Here is a 15,134-nt window from a genome sequence, read left to right on the forward strand (position 1 = left end):
TACTATTCCCACTCTCAAAGACCCACCCTCATGACCTAATTATCTCCTAAAAGTCTTAACTTTCAAATATCATTATATTAGGATGAGAGTTTCAACATATGAAATCTGGGTGATAGAAACATTCAGTCCATTGCAGGAGACAGCATCCTAGACTGAAAAAGCTAAAGATGTAAAGACCCTAAGGCAGGAATGGTTTTGACGCGTCTGAGGCACAGGGAGAAAACCCGCGTAGCTGAAGCTGAATGAACCCGAGGGACACTTTGTTAGGGGATGACAACCTAGAGGTAGGCAGGAACTGGTTCACACCTGCTGGTCCTGTGCTTGGGTGTCTCTCTTTTTTGGGGTTTTATTCACCTACTGTGGTGAAGGGGGCTGTAAGTCACTGCAGGCAGGTTCAGCTCCAAGATCTCCCACCCACCCACCGAAATGGACAGATGATTCCTGTTCTTGAGGTTTCGGGGTCCCTTTGTTAGAGGCGGCTCCGGAATTCTATGTTAGAAGGGAACGGACGGGTAGCAACCTAGGAAACTCATCTTAAAGCTGCATTGCAATAGCAAACGCAATATATTTATTTAGTTTGTGTGACCTAAACTTTTAAAAATATCAATCTTTCATATTCACACTTCCCATAAAAAATGAAGAACGTAGATTTTAAGGTGGTTTAAAGGGGCTGTTGGGGATTATTAGGATTAAACGACATTGCACAAAGGCCATCTCCGAGCGGCATCGCCAAGACTGGGTGATATCTGGACGCGCGCACAACCTGGAGATAAAGAGGCTCGCGTTTGGTACCCGCCCCTTTGCGAAGGGCAGGTGACAGGACACCTGCGCGGTGGGCGGCCGGGTAGCCCAGTTCGCATGCGCGGGGCGGTGCCGGGGGCGGGGTCGGAGCTGGGGCGGGGGCGGGGCGAGCTGGGGCGGGGGCGGGGCGAGCAGCGGCCTTGCGGATTCCCGCGCGTGTGGAGCGTGGGCAGCAGGGGCGGCCGTTCGCCACACCTCCGCCCGGGGCCAGGAGCCGCCGCCTTCTGCGTTTCGGTTTGTGAGCGGACCCGGCCAGGCCGGGAGCGAGAGCGAAACCCTGGAGCAGTCGCCGCGGCCGCCGCCGAAGTCGCCGAAGTCGCCGGGGCGAGGAAAGGCAGGCGATGCCCCCAACCGCCGACCGGGCCACGTCCGCGGCGCGCGCATGGCGTCGCCGCCCGGGCGCCGCGCACGCCTGGGGTCCCCCGGGCCCGGCAGCTCTTCCGAGGCCCGCGAGGAGCTGCGCCGCCGCCTGCTGGGCCTCATCGAGCGCAGCCGGGTGGTGATCTTCAGCAAGAGCTACTGTCCCCACAGCACGCGGGTAGGCGCGACCCGGCCCGCCAGGCGGACGCCACCCCGGGCAGGGAGGGGCCGGGCCGGGGCGCCCGCGGGCCGGCTGGGGCGACGGTGTCAGTCGCCCGTCCTCTCCTCTCCCCGGCCTTCCCCTGAGGTGGGCTTGTGAGAGTTTATCGAAATAGAAACACTCCTAATTGCGTGACCTCGACCCGGGTTAGGACCCCGTGCCGAGCCTCGGTTCTGCCGTCTTGTGAAACGAAGGTACTGGAGGGTTGTAGGATGGCTGAGCCGATTTCAGCTTCGTTGCACACTGCCTTAACTTTTTGGGGCGGGCTAGGAATCCGGCGTTATTTCTAAGGACAGATGTATTCTGAATTTAAAAATACTTCGCCGGGCGCGGTGGCTCAAGCCTGTAATCCCAGCACTTTGGGAGGCCGAGGCGGGTGGATCACGAGGTCAAGAGATCGAGACCATCCCGGTCAACATGGTGAAACCCCGTCTCTACTAAAGATACAAAAAATTAGCAGGGCATGGTGGCGTGTGCCTGTAATCCCAGCTACTCAGGAGGCTGAGGCAGGAGAATTGCCTGAACCCAGGAGGCGGAGGTTGCGGTGAGCCGAGATCGTGCCATTGCACTCCAGCCTGGGTAACCAGTGAAACTCTGTCTCAAAAAAAAATAAATAAATAAAAATAAAAAAATAAAAATAAAAATAAAAATACTTCACTTAGAAACGAGCCTTTGCGGGGACAACCTACGTGTAAGGACTTTTAACCTTGAAGAATTTACTTCATTTTACAGAAAGTTTAAACAATGATATGTGGAAGACTGTATGCGAAAGCATAAACTATTGGGTTGAGTTCGTGAAATTATCGGCTGTGTTTTTTAAATACATTTGAAGTTTATGTGTATAGTTTCTTAAAACATGTATATTACGCAAATACATTTTTAAGAATAAATAAAGTGACACTAGTTACTGTAGAAGCTTCCTTGGCTGTCTCCTCTCTCCCTCAGGATTAACCACTGTGATGCAAAATTTCTTCTTTTTACATTTTAACCAAATACATATACATTATTAATCAATATTTGGTTCATTTTGGCCTGTTTTGGGACTTGATATAAATAGAACCATACATACATATGTATTCTTCTGCAGTTTTCTTCCTCAACAGTTATGTTTCAGAGATTCATGCATGTTAGTGTCTGTAGCTTGGATTCATTAATTTTCATTGCTGACTGTTCCCTGTAATGAATCATATCATATTTCTAAGGACAGATGTATTCAAAGTGTTTGACAGATAAAAATTTGTTTAATGATTTAATGACTATTGAAAGGAAACACAGGAAGAGGAAATGGTACATGGAAGGAGAAGAGTAGCATTGTGGATATGTTGCCTGTGAGATGCCCGTGGAACACACAGGTGGAAAATAGATACTGTCTATCTTGAATTCAAAAAAGAGATTTGGGGGAAAGTTGTAGATTTGAAAGTCATAAGGAGACAGTAAAAAGGAGGCAAGGGGTGGCCTGAGATTATTCTGGGAAAATGTGTAGAGGAAAGGAAAATTAAAAAAAAAAAAAATGAAAACCACCCATTGGCTAGAACTCCTCTTCCTCCAGAACATTTATTTTTGACGTCTCTCATTACTATGTTCATATTTCACAGCTGTTGCATCTTTTGTGAGAGTGAAACTTAGCTTAATTTTTGTTTCAGGTGAAAGAACTCTTTTCTTCTTTGGGAACTGAATGTTATGTCTTGGAACTTGATCAAGTTGGTAAGTAGACCAGTTACTATACAGTGTTGTTTATGATAAATGCCAACAAGATTGACTTCTTTCCATTTACTTCGTTCAATTCAAATTATTCTTGTCTCCAGATTAGATGAGGCATTTTTGTCTACATTCAGCCATGCAGAAAATGAACCCTTATGTGGCAGATAAGTTGGTGTAGGTTTTTTATTTATATATTTTCCATATTTGAGGGAAGGGAGTAAGGGGAAGATATATAAGCTGCTCCCTTTGAAGTACTTGAGGCATTTCAGCTGTATCCGCCAGCTCTCTAGCAGAATAGATTAAGCTGTAACAAATGAAAAGAATCCACTTCCATTTCCTGGCTGTGTCATCCACCAGGGAGAGAGTATATTAAGTTTTTAGCTTTATACTTTTGAATTCTTGGCATTCATGTATCTAATATTAGTTGAGCACTTTACACATAAGGAGCTTTTCAGGGGTGAGGGTACGGTAATGAACAGAAAAAGTTTGATTTCTGCCTTCATAGAACCTCAGTGACTCATTTTAACCAAGTTACCTTAATGAATGAAATGCTCTTGAATCTTGGAGACTTTCTAAAGTGTGTACTAATAAGGTAGTCTTAAGTAGTCATGGACCAGTTTTATTTTTAGGGGTGGAAGAAAAATTTTGGACCATGATCGTGAACATTTTAAAATGTAATTGTAAGAAGTATTTTCTGAGTTATTATTGTTACAGCAGATTTTATCTTAATATTTGCTCTTTAAAGATGACTTTTATCTGTTTGTCTTGGCATAGTCACTGAATAATATATCAAAATCTAATTTTGAAGCGTTTATCTTAAATGAATTAGTAGATCTTTATTTTTGAAGATTTTCTTGGCAAGCATGGATGTTTTCCCCTTGAGTTCTCATTTCATAAAGTTATATAACACACTCACCTATTACGGGTATTTACATGTGAACATTTGAGTGTTGTAACACTTTAGTTTAACTCACAAAGATTTGGAACTTGTTTCAGTATTTTTATATATAGTTTTTTCTTCTTTAGATGATGGGGCCAAGATTCAAGAAGTGCTGTTAGAAATCACTAATCAGAAAACCGTGCCCAATATTTTTGTGAATAAAGTGCATGTTGGTGGATGTGACCAAACTTTCCAGGTAATAATAGTATTGTATGTTCTTCAGTGCTGTTTGTTCACATTTTTAAAAAGTATCTAAACAAGAGAAAATGGTTTTTGGCAGTCCACTCATCTTTTGGAAATTATAAAATGAAGCATATAGGACAATTATCAGATAACATTGATTGCATTAAGGGAAATTAGCTTTTCCAGAAGCTAGGATTTTTGTGTGAGGATACCAGGAACAACAGGTGGGCCACCCTGAGGACATCCCAGGTCTTTTCCTCCTGATGGAGAGAGAGAACATTTTACTCATTGCCCAGTATAAAGAGGTCAACTCTGACATTTTTGTCTGGGGCAGTTAGAATTCCTGTTAAGGCTGCTAACCCTGGGGTGCTTTGCAATGGCCTATGGCTTTTGATTTTTTGATTCCTAGAATGCTACACTGAACAGGAGTTGTTAGGTAAGCAGTGATAGATAAAAATTGATGTTAATTAAATAAGGTCCTTATTTTATAATTAGTTATTTACTTTTATTAAAATTCTGCTCTGTCATGTCCTTTGTATCTGTATACAATATAAGTAATCAATGATTGATTAAATAGTTATATTTGAGGCTTTAATTAAGAATTATATTTTTGTGGGAAAAAAGGTGGTCTACATTGTGTGTTAATCTATGATCAGCATCCTTATGCTGTAACAATCTGCTTTATTAATCCTAGAATCTATAACCCAGTTTACTTAGTGTTAAGTCCTGTAATTATGGCCCCTGTACACCTTCTGAAGTGGTCGTCTTGCCAATCTTAACCTGGAAAATGATGTCCAGGAATGAATCTGTAGGTACAGAGACAGCAATTCTGTTATTTTAAGACAGAGAGATATTTCTTGGATGGCAGATCCTGATGAGCTGGATTTCCCTAAGGGCACCTGAAAGTAAGGAGGCCAGAGGACCCCTTTTTAGAATGTCCCCAAAACCTTTTTGGGCACCCATTCTTCATGGGGACACATGCATCTGGTGAGTCCAAATAGTTACGAAGCATCTGTTGTGTGTCACAGGAAGCGCTAATTTGATCATGGTGTTTGTCTAAACCCAAGATAATGGAAGCGAACAACTGACTTGGTGTAAAGAAAATTGTTACTAAATCATAGATTGAACCTCTAACCTCATCTGAACTACTTCTGATCACAAGGAGGGCCAAGTGAGCAAGAGGATACGCCCCAGGGCCAGCATCATGACTTGCTGAAAGAAAATGCAAGATGTTGGTGTTGTATAGAAAGCTCACCAGTAATTGAGCTACTTTTGTAGTTACAAAAGTTAGATTTATTTATGAAAAGCCATGACAAAATATGCTGATAATGCATAAAATGTTTTTCAAAATGAAGACTAGCATAGATGAGCAAGGATATTGAAAAATGATACTTGGTATTCCACTGCATTTGACTATAACATTTTGATGATTGGACCAAGAAAATGACCTCATCTTACGTAGATCCAGAGCCACGGCCTTCTAAGTTATTTGGCACATGCATAGCTGTCAGGTGATAGGTCAGAAGGGACAAAAACGTATACACTTTGGTATAAGTTCTAACAAGTTAGACTGTATTTTTAAATAGCATCCAGATAAATGTACAGTTCCAACTTAGATAAATTATAGATTGTTCCTAAGATTTTTATAAAAGAAATCCATACCAATTGAACATAGGGTACACATAAATAGCTGTAAAACTTTAAATTCTGCAGTGTTCTTTCTCCTGTAATTAAACCATAGGCATATCAGAGTGGTTTGTTGCAAAAGCTCCTTCACGAAGATTCGGCATATGATTATGATCTGATCGTCATCGGTGGTGGTTCTGGTGGCCTTTCGTGTGCAAAGGTATGAACATAGAAATGAAATTCATAGATAATCTTCCTGGTGATTGCCATAGGCATTTCTTCTATACTTAAAAAAAGAAGAAACAACTAACGTTACAGTTTAAGCTTCTATTGTAATAGCTGGTGTAATTCAGGTAAAAGATTGTGTGTCACACAAAAACAGTCTTTTAGAGAAGACAAAAATTGAGAGAGTGTCAGAAAAGTGACAAGATCTTTAGATGTAAATTTTGTTGTTGTTCATTTGTAGGAAGCTGCCATTTTGGGAAAGAAAGTTATGGTTCTAGACTTTGTTGTCCCGTCACCTCAGGGCACGTGCTGGGGTAAGCTGTTTATCTCTGTTGTTCCTCTATGCTCTTTACATATGTTGTTTGCTTTATGTAATCTCATTTAATCCTCATGACAATCTCAAGAGGTATAACTCACCTGTTTCTTGGATAAGAAAACAGGCAAGGCTAGGCCAGACCCAGAGGCTCCTGCCTGTAATCCCAGTACTTTATGGGACTCAGGAGTTCCAGACTAGCCTGGATAATATAGCGAGACCTTGTCTCTATTTAAAAAAATAAATAAAAATAAATTTTTTAAATGAACCGAGTCTTAGTGAGGTTATAGTTAACAAGTGGCGATGATACATTTTGTGTTGTTTAGCACTCAGAGTAAAGGTGTCCAGGCAGCTTGCAGTTGACGACATGGCTCAGAGGAGTCGGAGTTATGGAGAGTACAAGGCTGGGAGCTGAGTTTCTCACCCTCTCTCACCCTTGGTGTAGTACATATTTAGTTAATCTCAGATCATTCTGATCACTGTGGATTAGACTCAAGTGAAAGTTTTGGACTCTGTGCCCAGAAAACTTCTCACATGCGTGTCTGTATTTTTAGGGGTCCTTGAGTCTCCACGGTTGTGAAACCGTGATCAGAAAATTTGGGATAATCCCTTGTGTCTTATTTTGGGGTGAAGTGTCGTCCCCTCACCATTGAGCTTGTAATTTCCACATGTTTTAATACAATGTGTCTGCAGATGTGTGAAACTAGACACACACAGAAGAAGCATTAAAACTTATTTTTTTCCTCAGGTCTTGGTGGCACTTGTGTAAATGTAGGTTGTATTCCTAAGAAATTGATGCATCAGGCTGCCCTTTTGGGGCAGGCATTACATGACTCAAGGAAGTTTGGCTGGGAGTATAATCAACAAGGTGAGTAATGTATATAAAGTATAGATTGAGAGAAAAGAAAAAAATGAGTTTTTTAAAGATAAAGACTTGCTGTTCATATTTTTATAGTTGAGTTCATAATTCATTTAATGAACATTCATTAGGAAGCCACTGTGTCAGCCAGGCATAGAGGATGCAAAGAGGGTCCTGCTGTTATGGGCCTCACCACCTAGAGAGGGAATTGTCTCAGCTGCAGCAATTCCATATCCTTGGCAGAATGTAAAAGATTAAATAATTGCTATTTTCAAATTTCTTTCAAGTCTAAGGAAAATAGAATAGCAAGGGTTATTATTTGAATTTTATCTGTTACATTTTTTCTCCGTGGTTATATGTATCTTTGGTTAATGAAAGGTGGAAAAGATATTCATCTAGTAAACATGTATTAGCCAGGCTCTGAGGATACCGATGTGAGGAAGCAGAGCTGCCTGTAAATAGCACGTAGTCTAGTGGGAGAGAGAGAGAGAGACAAGGAAATTCATTCAGTGCATTCAAATTAGCTGTGCTGCTTAGAGTATTGGCTCCATGCAGCCTTGAGGGTGGTGGGGGAGTGTGAGGGAAAGCTCTTTAGACAGGGTGACCCTTGAGCTGCATCTGGAAGGTCACAGAGGTGTAGGACCTTTAACACAGGAAGCAGCTTGATGAACACTATGGAGATGTGAGGAAACATGATGTTTTGGGGAGTTAGGAGCAGCTGGAGTGAAGAGTAGATGAAGGGAGTTGAAGCAGGAGAGGAGCATGAGCCATGGGCTGTGATTCTGGGTCCTTCTGTCAAGCTAAGTAGCAAGTAGAGAGAAGCTCCCTAAAGAAAATAATGCTTATTTCTGAATTGGGCACTGCAGCTGGAACATGTGTGCCATAGTAAATGATGTGCGTGTTCAGGGATGTAAAGGAAGACGAGGGTTTCCTAAGCAAAAATGAGGGTGATAGGATTGAAATGATTATCCTTGGCTACAAGGATCAGTAACTAGGGTGACTCAAGTCCAAGGTGGACAGGCAGTTGCTGGGCAGATGTCCTGGAAGATGTATTTTTATGTAAGGTTGTGATGGCCTCTGGGCAAGTTTGTGGTTTTTGCAGTGTTTGTGATGTGATGATTATGTTATCAGGTATACAACCCAGAAAACCCTTTCTTCATGGCCTTCCCCAGCTCTGTTTGTCAGAGTTCTTTTTTTTTTTTTTTTTTTAAGCACAAGTTACTCCATTTTGATTCTGACAACTTTTACACCTTTGATGGCACTGAGGAGCTTAGAAAAGAGAGGAAAGTATGGGGAAGTGGAGACAAGAAATGACAGAGGCCTGAGCAAAGACTGAAGTCAGGTCGGAGGGCAACTGAAGGCATAGAACTGACCAGACGTGGTGATCAGTTGGATGTAGACTTGGCTGTATATCAGAATGTCTTGTGGAGTTTAAGACAACTTACAAACCACTTGTCTCTTTTTGCAGATATTTTGATCTGATAGATGTGGGCAGTGAATATGCACATTTGAAGGATCATATATGATCCTGGTTCTGACCATAGCCAGTTGATTATGACAAGCCATCCAGGTCATGGTAGGAGATGGAGTGAGGGAGAGGAAAGAATACAGGAAGAGGGACTGGGGGAAATGGAATACCATTCATTGAGATAGAAAACACAGGCAGCTTTGATTTATTGGCAGGGTGGGGTTGAGTTCAGGATAATGGGTTGATGCTGGACACATTTCTCCAGTTAGCTCAATGGAGAGCTTTAGGTCAAGCTAGGATTAGCTGGACATGGTGGTGCATGCCTGTAGTCCCAACTACTCAGGAGGCTGAGGCAGGAGGATTGATTGGATCTGGGAGGTCGAGGCTGCAGTGAGCTGAGATTGTGTCACGGCACTCTAGCCTCAGCAACAGAGTGAGACCCTGTCTCTTAAAATATCTATGTGGGGGTGTGTGTGTATGTATAGGTATATATACATGTATTGTGTATGTGTATGTATATGTGGTGTGTCGATATATACATATATATTCACATGTATAATTGAAAATTGTAACAAAAAATGAAAAGAACTTGAAATAAATTCAACCAGGAATATATAGGATAAATAAGGAAAGAAAATAAAGGCATGACAAGAAATTTACTATGATTTTAGAGAGGGTGTCTCAATATTGTGAAGACATTATCTCAAAAATTATTTGTAAATTTTATATAAGTCTGGTAAGATCTCCATGAGACATTTTTTTCTTTTTGGAGATTGGCTAATTATTTTAAAATTTGTATTGAAAAATACATATGTGAAAATAGCTAGGCAACCTTTGAGAAGGTATAGAGGGTGACCTTTCTCAGTATTTAAAAATGTACTGTTGCAGGACTAAACACATCAGTGAAACAGTAGAGCAGGTGGTTTCAAAGTGCAAGTTCATAGATTTGGCATATCAGAAACTCCAGGAGGAGCCTTTTAGCTGTATAGGTTCCAGGGTCCCACTCCTGATTTTATAGTTTTTGGCAGGTCCTAGGATTTGTATAGGTCAACATGATTCCCGTTGTAACATATTTGAGAGCCTCTAATCTAGAATGCCTTTTGCAACAAGAACAAGAAACAAAAGGACACATGAACTGTGAGCTGAGCTGACAGGATTCTTAGGATAAGTGGTTTAAGGGTTGGAAGAAAAGTTTTTCTGGGGGATGGGGAAGAAATATCTTTAGGATGTGAGGGTATGTACCATTGTGGCAGGAAAGGGTTCTAGGAGATGCCACCAAGGAGAAGTGAGCCTCCTGCCTCATGTCGTCGTGGGCATTGCCATATGAGGGCCAGTTTCTGCATTCTCTCCTCCATGGACTTTTCCCCAGTTTCCTTCTTTTCAAAATTCTTGCTTTTTGCACATTCTTTGTGATATAAAATAGGAAGACTATAAACTATGGCTGGCATAAAAAAGATTTAAATTGTTAATTATCTTCTGTCTACTTCATGATTTTTAAAGCACTGTTAGCATGGCTCATGTCCGGTTACGTATAGTTTACCATTAAAGGTAAAATTCACGTAACATCTTTATCCTGGTTGTTTCTTCTTAGTGAAGCACAACTGGGAGACGATGACAAAAGCAATTCAGAACCACATCCGCTCTCTAAACTTTGGCTACGGGTTGTCTTTGAGGGAAAAGGCTGTGGCCTATGTCAATTCCTATGGAGAATTTGTTGAACATCACAAAATAAAGGTACTGTTTGAGTTTCTTGTCTTGTTCATTTCCTTTCCTTACAATTGTTTATACTTGCCTGGGACTAAAATTTCATGTTGCATGCTAAGGAGCGTCACAGGTGTGTGTGTGCGTGCGCGTGCATACACACGCACACACACGGTCATGCGTGTACACGTGTTTTTCTCCCATTGTTTGTTAATTCTATATGTTTGGTTACCTTGAGGAAATTGTATTTTAAAGAACCCTTAGTTTAAAGTTATTTGCCTTTTATTTTATGGCCATATTAAAAGAGAACATGTTGGGCCGGGCGCGGTGGCTCAAGCCTGTAATCCCAGCACTTTGGGAGGCCGAGGCGGGTGGATCACGAGGTCGAGAGATCGAGACCATCCTGGTCAACATGGTGAAACCCCGTCTCTACTAAAAATACAAAAAATTAGCTGGGCATGGTGGCACATGCCGGTAATTCCAGCTACTCAGGAGGCTGAGACAGGAGAATTGCCTGAACCCAGGAGGCGGAGGTTGCGGTGAGCCGAGATCGCGCCATTGCACTCCAGCCTGGGTAACAAGAGCGAAACTCCGTCTCAAAAAAAAAAAAAAAAAGAGAACATGTTTAGACTAAGCAGTTCAAAATTTAAAAGACTAAAAAGATCAAAATTTTATTAGTGGAATGCTTCCTAAAAATGAAACCTTAACTAGAACTCCAATATATATTATTCATAAAAGCATTGATAAAAGTAGTATTAGAATTAGTGTGTTTTGTAAGTTTATCTTTGTAGTATTTATATATTATTAGATTAATAATATAAGGACAATGAGATCATTTTGAAGAACACAAACAGTTTAAATTGGAATTATGACAGACAATCAGATATTGTCCTCATCATCTAGTTTATTTTTATACTTTGTTAGCACAGTGTGAGATAATCTTGGCAAGATTTTAGATTATGTTTTATTCAGTTGTTATCTCAGAAACGTGTGAAGTATGGTCCATTTAAAGCTGCCCTTCAAGGTTTATTTTCAACATTTTGTTTAAATATTTTTATTTGAACAGGAAATAATTGAGAACGTAACATAGTAAATAGCCAAATATTCAATTCCTAGCTTTAACAATTGTTATCATTTGCCATATAATCTATATTTTGGATGATGTGTTTTAAAGTCAATTAAAGATATATTTCACTCCTAAAAAATAATAAGGTAAAGCTAGCCCTTTAAAACCTTACATGGGCCAATTTGAATTATGTTATTTATGTGAAACACGGCAGAAATACCTGTTTTATTTCTCAAATTTCCTGGCACAGATGGTTGAATAAGCCCCAGCCATACCTGCCTCTTGTGTGGCTCTTGGTTTAGTGATGCTAGCACATTCCCAGTCCCTCAACGCTAGAAACTCCAGAGTCTCCCTTTGACCCCACAGCCTGTACTCACTTGTCTTTTTCAGAGCCCTTCCAAGCAAGGCTCTTTCTCCAGGCTGTGTTCTATATCCCACTCATGGTGCCAACCCACTTGTTTAAACACCTTCATTAGTATTTGAATGTTTTATTTTTCCCCAACAATTGGTGTTTATTAAACATACTGTGCTCACACTTATCATTGAACCCAGTATAGCAACAAAAAATATTATAAAAAGATACTTCATGACATGGGAATGTGCTCATAATGTATTTTTTTTTCTCCTCAGTTTTTTTCTTTTTATTGCATTTTAGGTTTTGGGGTACATGTGAAGAACATGCAAGATTGTAACATAGGTACACACATGGCAGTGTGATGTGCTGACTTCCTTCCCATCACCTAAATCTGGCATTTCTCCCCATGCTCTCTCTCCCCAACTCCCCACCCTGCACTGTCCCTCCCCTGTTTCCCCTCTACAGACCCCAGTGTGTGATGCTCCCCTCCCTGTGTCCATGTGTTCTCATTGTTCAACACCCACCTATGAGTGAGAACACGTGGTGTTTGATTTTCTGTTCTTGTGTCAGTTTGCTGAGAATGATGGTTTCCAGGTTCATCCGTGTCCCTACAAAGGACATGAACTCATTGTATTTGATGGCTGCATAGTATTCCATGGTGTATATGTGCCACATTTTCCCTGTCCAGTCAGTCATCAGTGGGCATTGGGGTTGGTTCCAGGTCTTTGCTACTGTGAACAGTGCTGCAGTGAACATTTGTGTGCATGTGTCCTTATAGTAGAACAATTTATAATCCTTTGGATATATACCCAGTAATGGGATTGCTGGGTCCAATGGAATTTCTGTGTCTAGGTCCTTGAGGAATCACCACACTGTCTTCCACGATGGTTGAACCAATTTACACTCCCACCAACAGTGTAAAAGTGTTCCTATTTCTCCACATCCTCTCCAGCATCTGTTGTCTCTGGATTTTCTAATGATCGCCAGCCATCCTAACTGGCATGAGGTGGTATCTCAATGTAGTTTTGATTTGCATTTCTCTAATGACCAGTGACGATGAGCACTTTTTTCATATGTTTCTTGGCCTCATGTATGTCTTCTTTTGTAAAGTGTCTGTTCATGTCCTTTGCCTACTTTTGAATGGGCTTGTTTGTTTTTTTCTTGTAAATCTGTTTTAGTTCTTTGTAGATTCTAGATATCAACCCTTTGTCAGATGGGTAGACTGCAAAAATTTTTTCCCATTCTGTTGGTTGCCAATTCACTCTAATGACTGTTTCTTTTGCTGTGCAGAAACTGTGGAGTTTGATTAGGTCTGATTTGTCTATTTTGGCTTTTGTTGCCAGTGCTTTTGGTGTTTTGGTCATGAAGTCCTTGCCTACACCTGTGTCCTGAACGGTTTTGCCTAGATTTTCTTCTAGGATTTTTATGCTGTTAGGTCTTATGTTTAAGTCTTTAATCTATCTGGAGTTAATTTTAGTGTAAGGTGTCGGGAAGGGGTCAAGTTTCTGCTTTCTGCACATGGCTAGCCAGTTTTCCCAACATCATTTATTAAACAGGCAATCCTTTCCCCATTGCTTGTTTTTGTCAGGTTTGTCAATGATCAGATGGTTGTAGATGTGTTGGGTTGCCTTTCAGGCCTCTGTTCTGTTCCATTGGTCTGTATCTCTGTTTTGGTACCAGTACCATGCTCTTTTGATTGCTGTAGTCTTGTAGTGTAGTTTGAAGTCCGGCAGTGTGATACCTCCCACTTTGTTGTTTTTGCTTAGAATTGACTTGGCTATGCGGGCTCTCTTTTGGTTCCATAAGAAGTTTAAGGTGGTTTTTTCCAGTTCTGTGAAGAAGGTCATTGGAAGCTTGTTGGGGATAGCGTTGAATCTGTAAATTACTTTGGGCAGTGTGGCCATTTTCTTGATTCTTCCTAACCATGAACATGGAATGTTTCTCCATCTGTTTGTGTCCTCTCTTATTTCACTGAGCAGTGGTTTGTAGTTCTCCTTGAGTTTGAATGTTTTTAAAGGAAAATATATTTTTGAATTATTTGTATAATTACAAATTATGAACAGCCTTTGTTGGTTCCCCATAGCCTAAGTTGTTAGGATGACATAAGGGCCTTCACACTTGGCTCTAGTCTGTCTGTTCCATGTCACTTCTGACACAACCCTGCTCTCCAGTCTTCACAAACCAGCTCCTTCCAGGCCCATGTGCTTTTGTGAACATTGTTATGTCTTCCAGGTCTCTGTTCCTCTCCCATCATTTCACTTTTCTCATCTCCATTTGAAAATCTCCACTCCTTCTTTAATCCATCCTTGATTGGCTTTCTAGTCCACTACTCTACCCTCACCATGGGGCTTTGATTAATATTTCATAAAGATTTCTATTTTCTGTGCTTGTGCTTATCACATTGCATTATTACTTTTTTGCATGTGTGCTGTTCCTGTTATATGGGAAGCTCCATGAGGGTAGTAACTGTTTTGTCCATGGTGTCTGGTACTCTGTAGTGTTTGTTGAGTAAGTGAGGTTTACTTCTTTTTTTCAAGGCAACCAATAAAAATGGACAGGAAACTTATTATACTGCTGCACAGTTTGTCATAGCAACGGGTGAAAGGCCGCGGTATTTAGGAATCCAAGGAGATAAAGAATACTGTATTACCAGGTAAGGTTAAATGGACCATTTTAACTTTAATGTTAATAAATTGCACCATATTAACATGTTTCCAGTTTATTTACTTCCTGTCTTATTCTACAAAAGATTCGAATAGACTAATGAAAATACATGCAATGCAAGAAGCTAAACAGTTAAAGGCAATGAAACAGAGAATATAAAGTCAGGTAAATAAGGCCAGTGGCAAAATTAATGTACAAAAATATGACATATGAGTCTCGGTGATTGCTAGAAGTACCCTTGGAACTTGGTTCTAAACTTCTTACAGGCCAAAGCAGATAAGTAAATACAATTAGCTCTAGGATTTAGTATCCTTATGATAAAAATACTGCTCTTCTTAACACTGAGATTTAATAGGAATTATTCTTGGTGGTCAAACAGAGGACATATGTGCAATGACTTGCAAACTTTTTTGAGCTGACTCACATTAATTAAATACATTGTTTGTCCAGGTAAACAAACACATACCCCTTCACGTAGCACATACATACACCTCCAAAACAAACAGATTTTTTTCTCATCACATATAATATAGTCTGATATTTTCTATACTATTTTATTTTTTAAAAAACTTTGCTTGTGATCTGATTTTGAAAAAACTGAAGTATACTTATTGTTCCACTCCACAGCAGACTTAATTACAAATTTCAAAAG

General features: G+C 40.5%; 1 protein-coding gene across 3 annotated transcripts in view; it reads left to right on the forward strand.

Moving 5' to 3' along the window:
• Positions 1-1,113: 1,113 nt before the first annotated feature.
• TXNRD3 (thioredoxin reductase 3) overlaps positions 1,114-15,134 on the forward strand; it is a 37,765-nt gene continuing 23,744 nt past the window's right edge. Inside the window, exons 1-8 of one of the 3 annotated variants that reach the window (XM_039477628.2) lie at positions 1,114-1,339; positions 3,025-3,085; positions 4,109-4,218; positions 5,947-6,051; positions 6,298-6,370; positions 7,118-7,237; positions 10,288-10,430; positions 14,356-14,471. In XM_039477628.2, the coding sequence (XP_039333562.1) occupies positions 1,184-1,339; positions 3,025-3,085; positions 4,109-4,218; positions 5,947-6,051; positions 6,298-6,370; positions 7,118-7,237; positions 10,288-10,430; positions 14,356-14,471 (884 nt within the window). In that variant the 5' untranslated portion in view covers positions 1,114-1,183. The other 2 variants (XM_074404182.1, XM_074404181.1) reach the window with 2 other exon arrangements.

The sequence above is a fragment of the Saimiri boliviensis genome, chromosome 8, assembly GCF_048565385.1.
Source record: "Saimiri boliviensis isolate mSaiBol1 chromosome 8, mSaiBol1.pri, whole genome shotgun sequence".
In the NCBI taxonomy this organism is placed as follows: Eukaryota; Metazoa; Chordata; class Mammalia; order Primates; family Cebidae; genus Saimiri; species Saimiri boliviensis.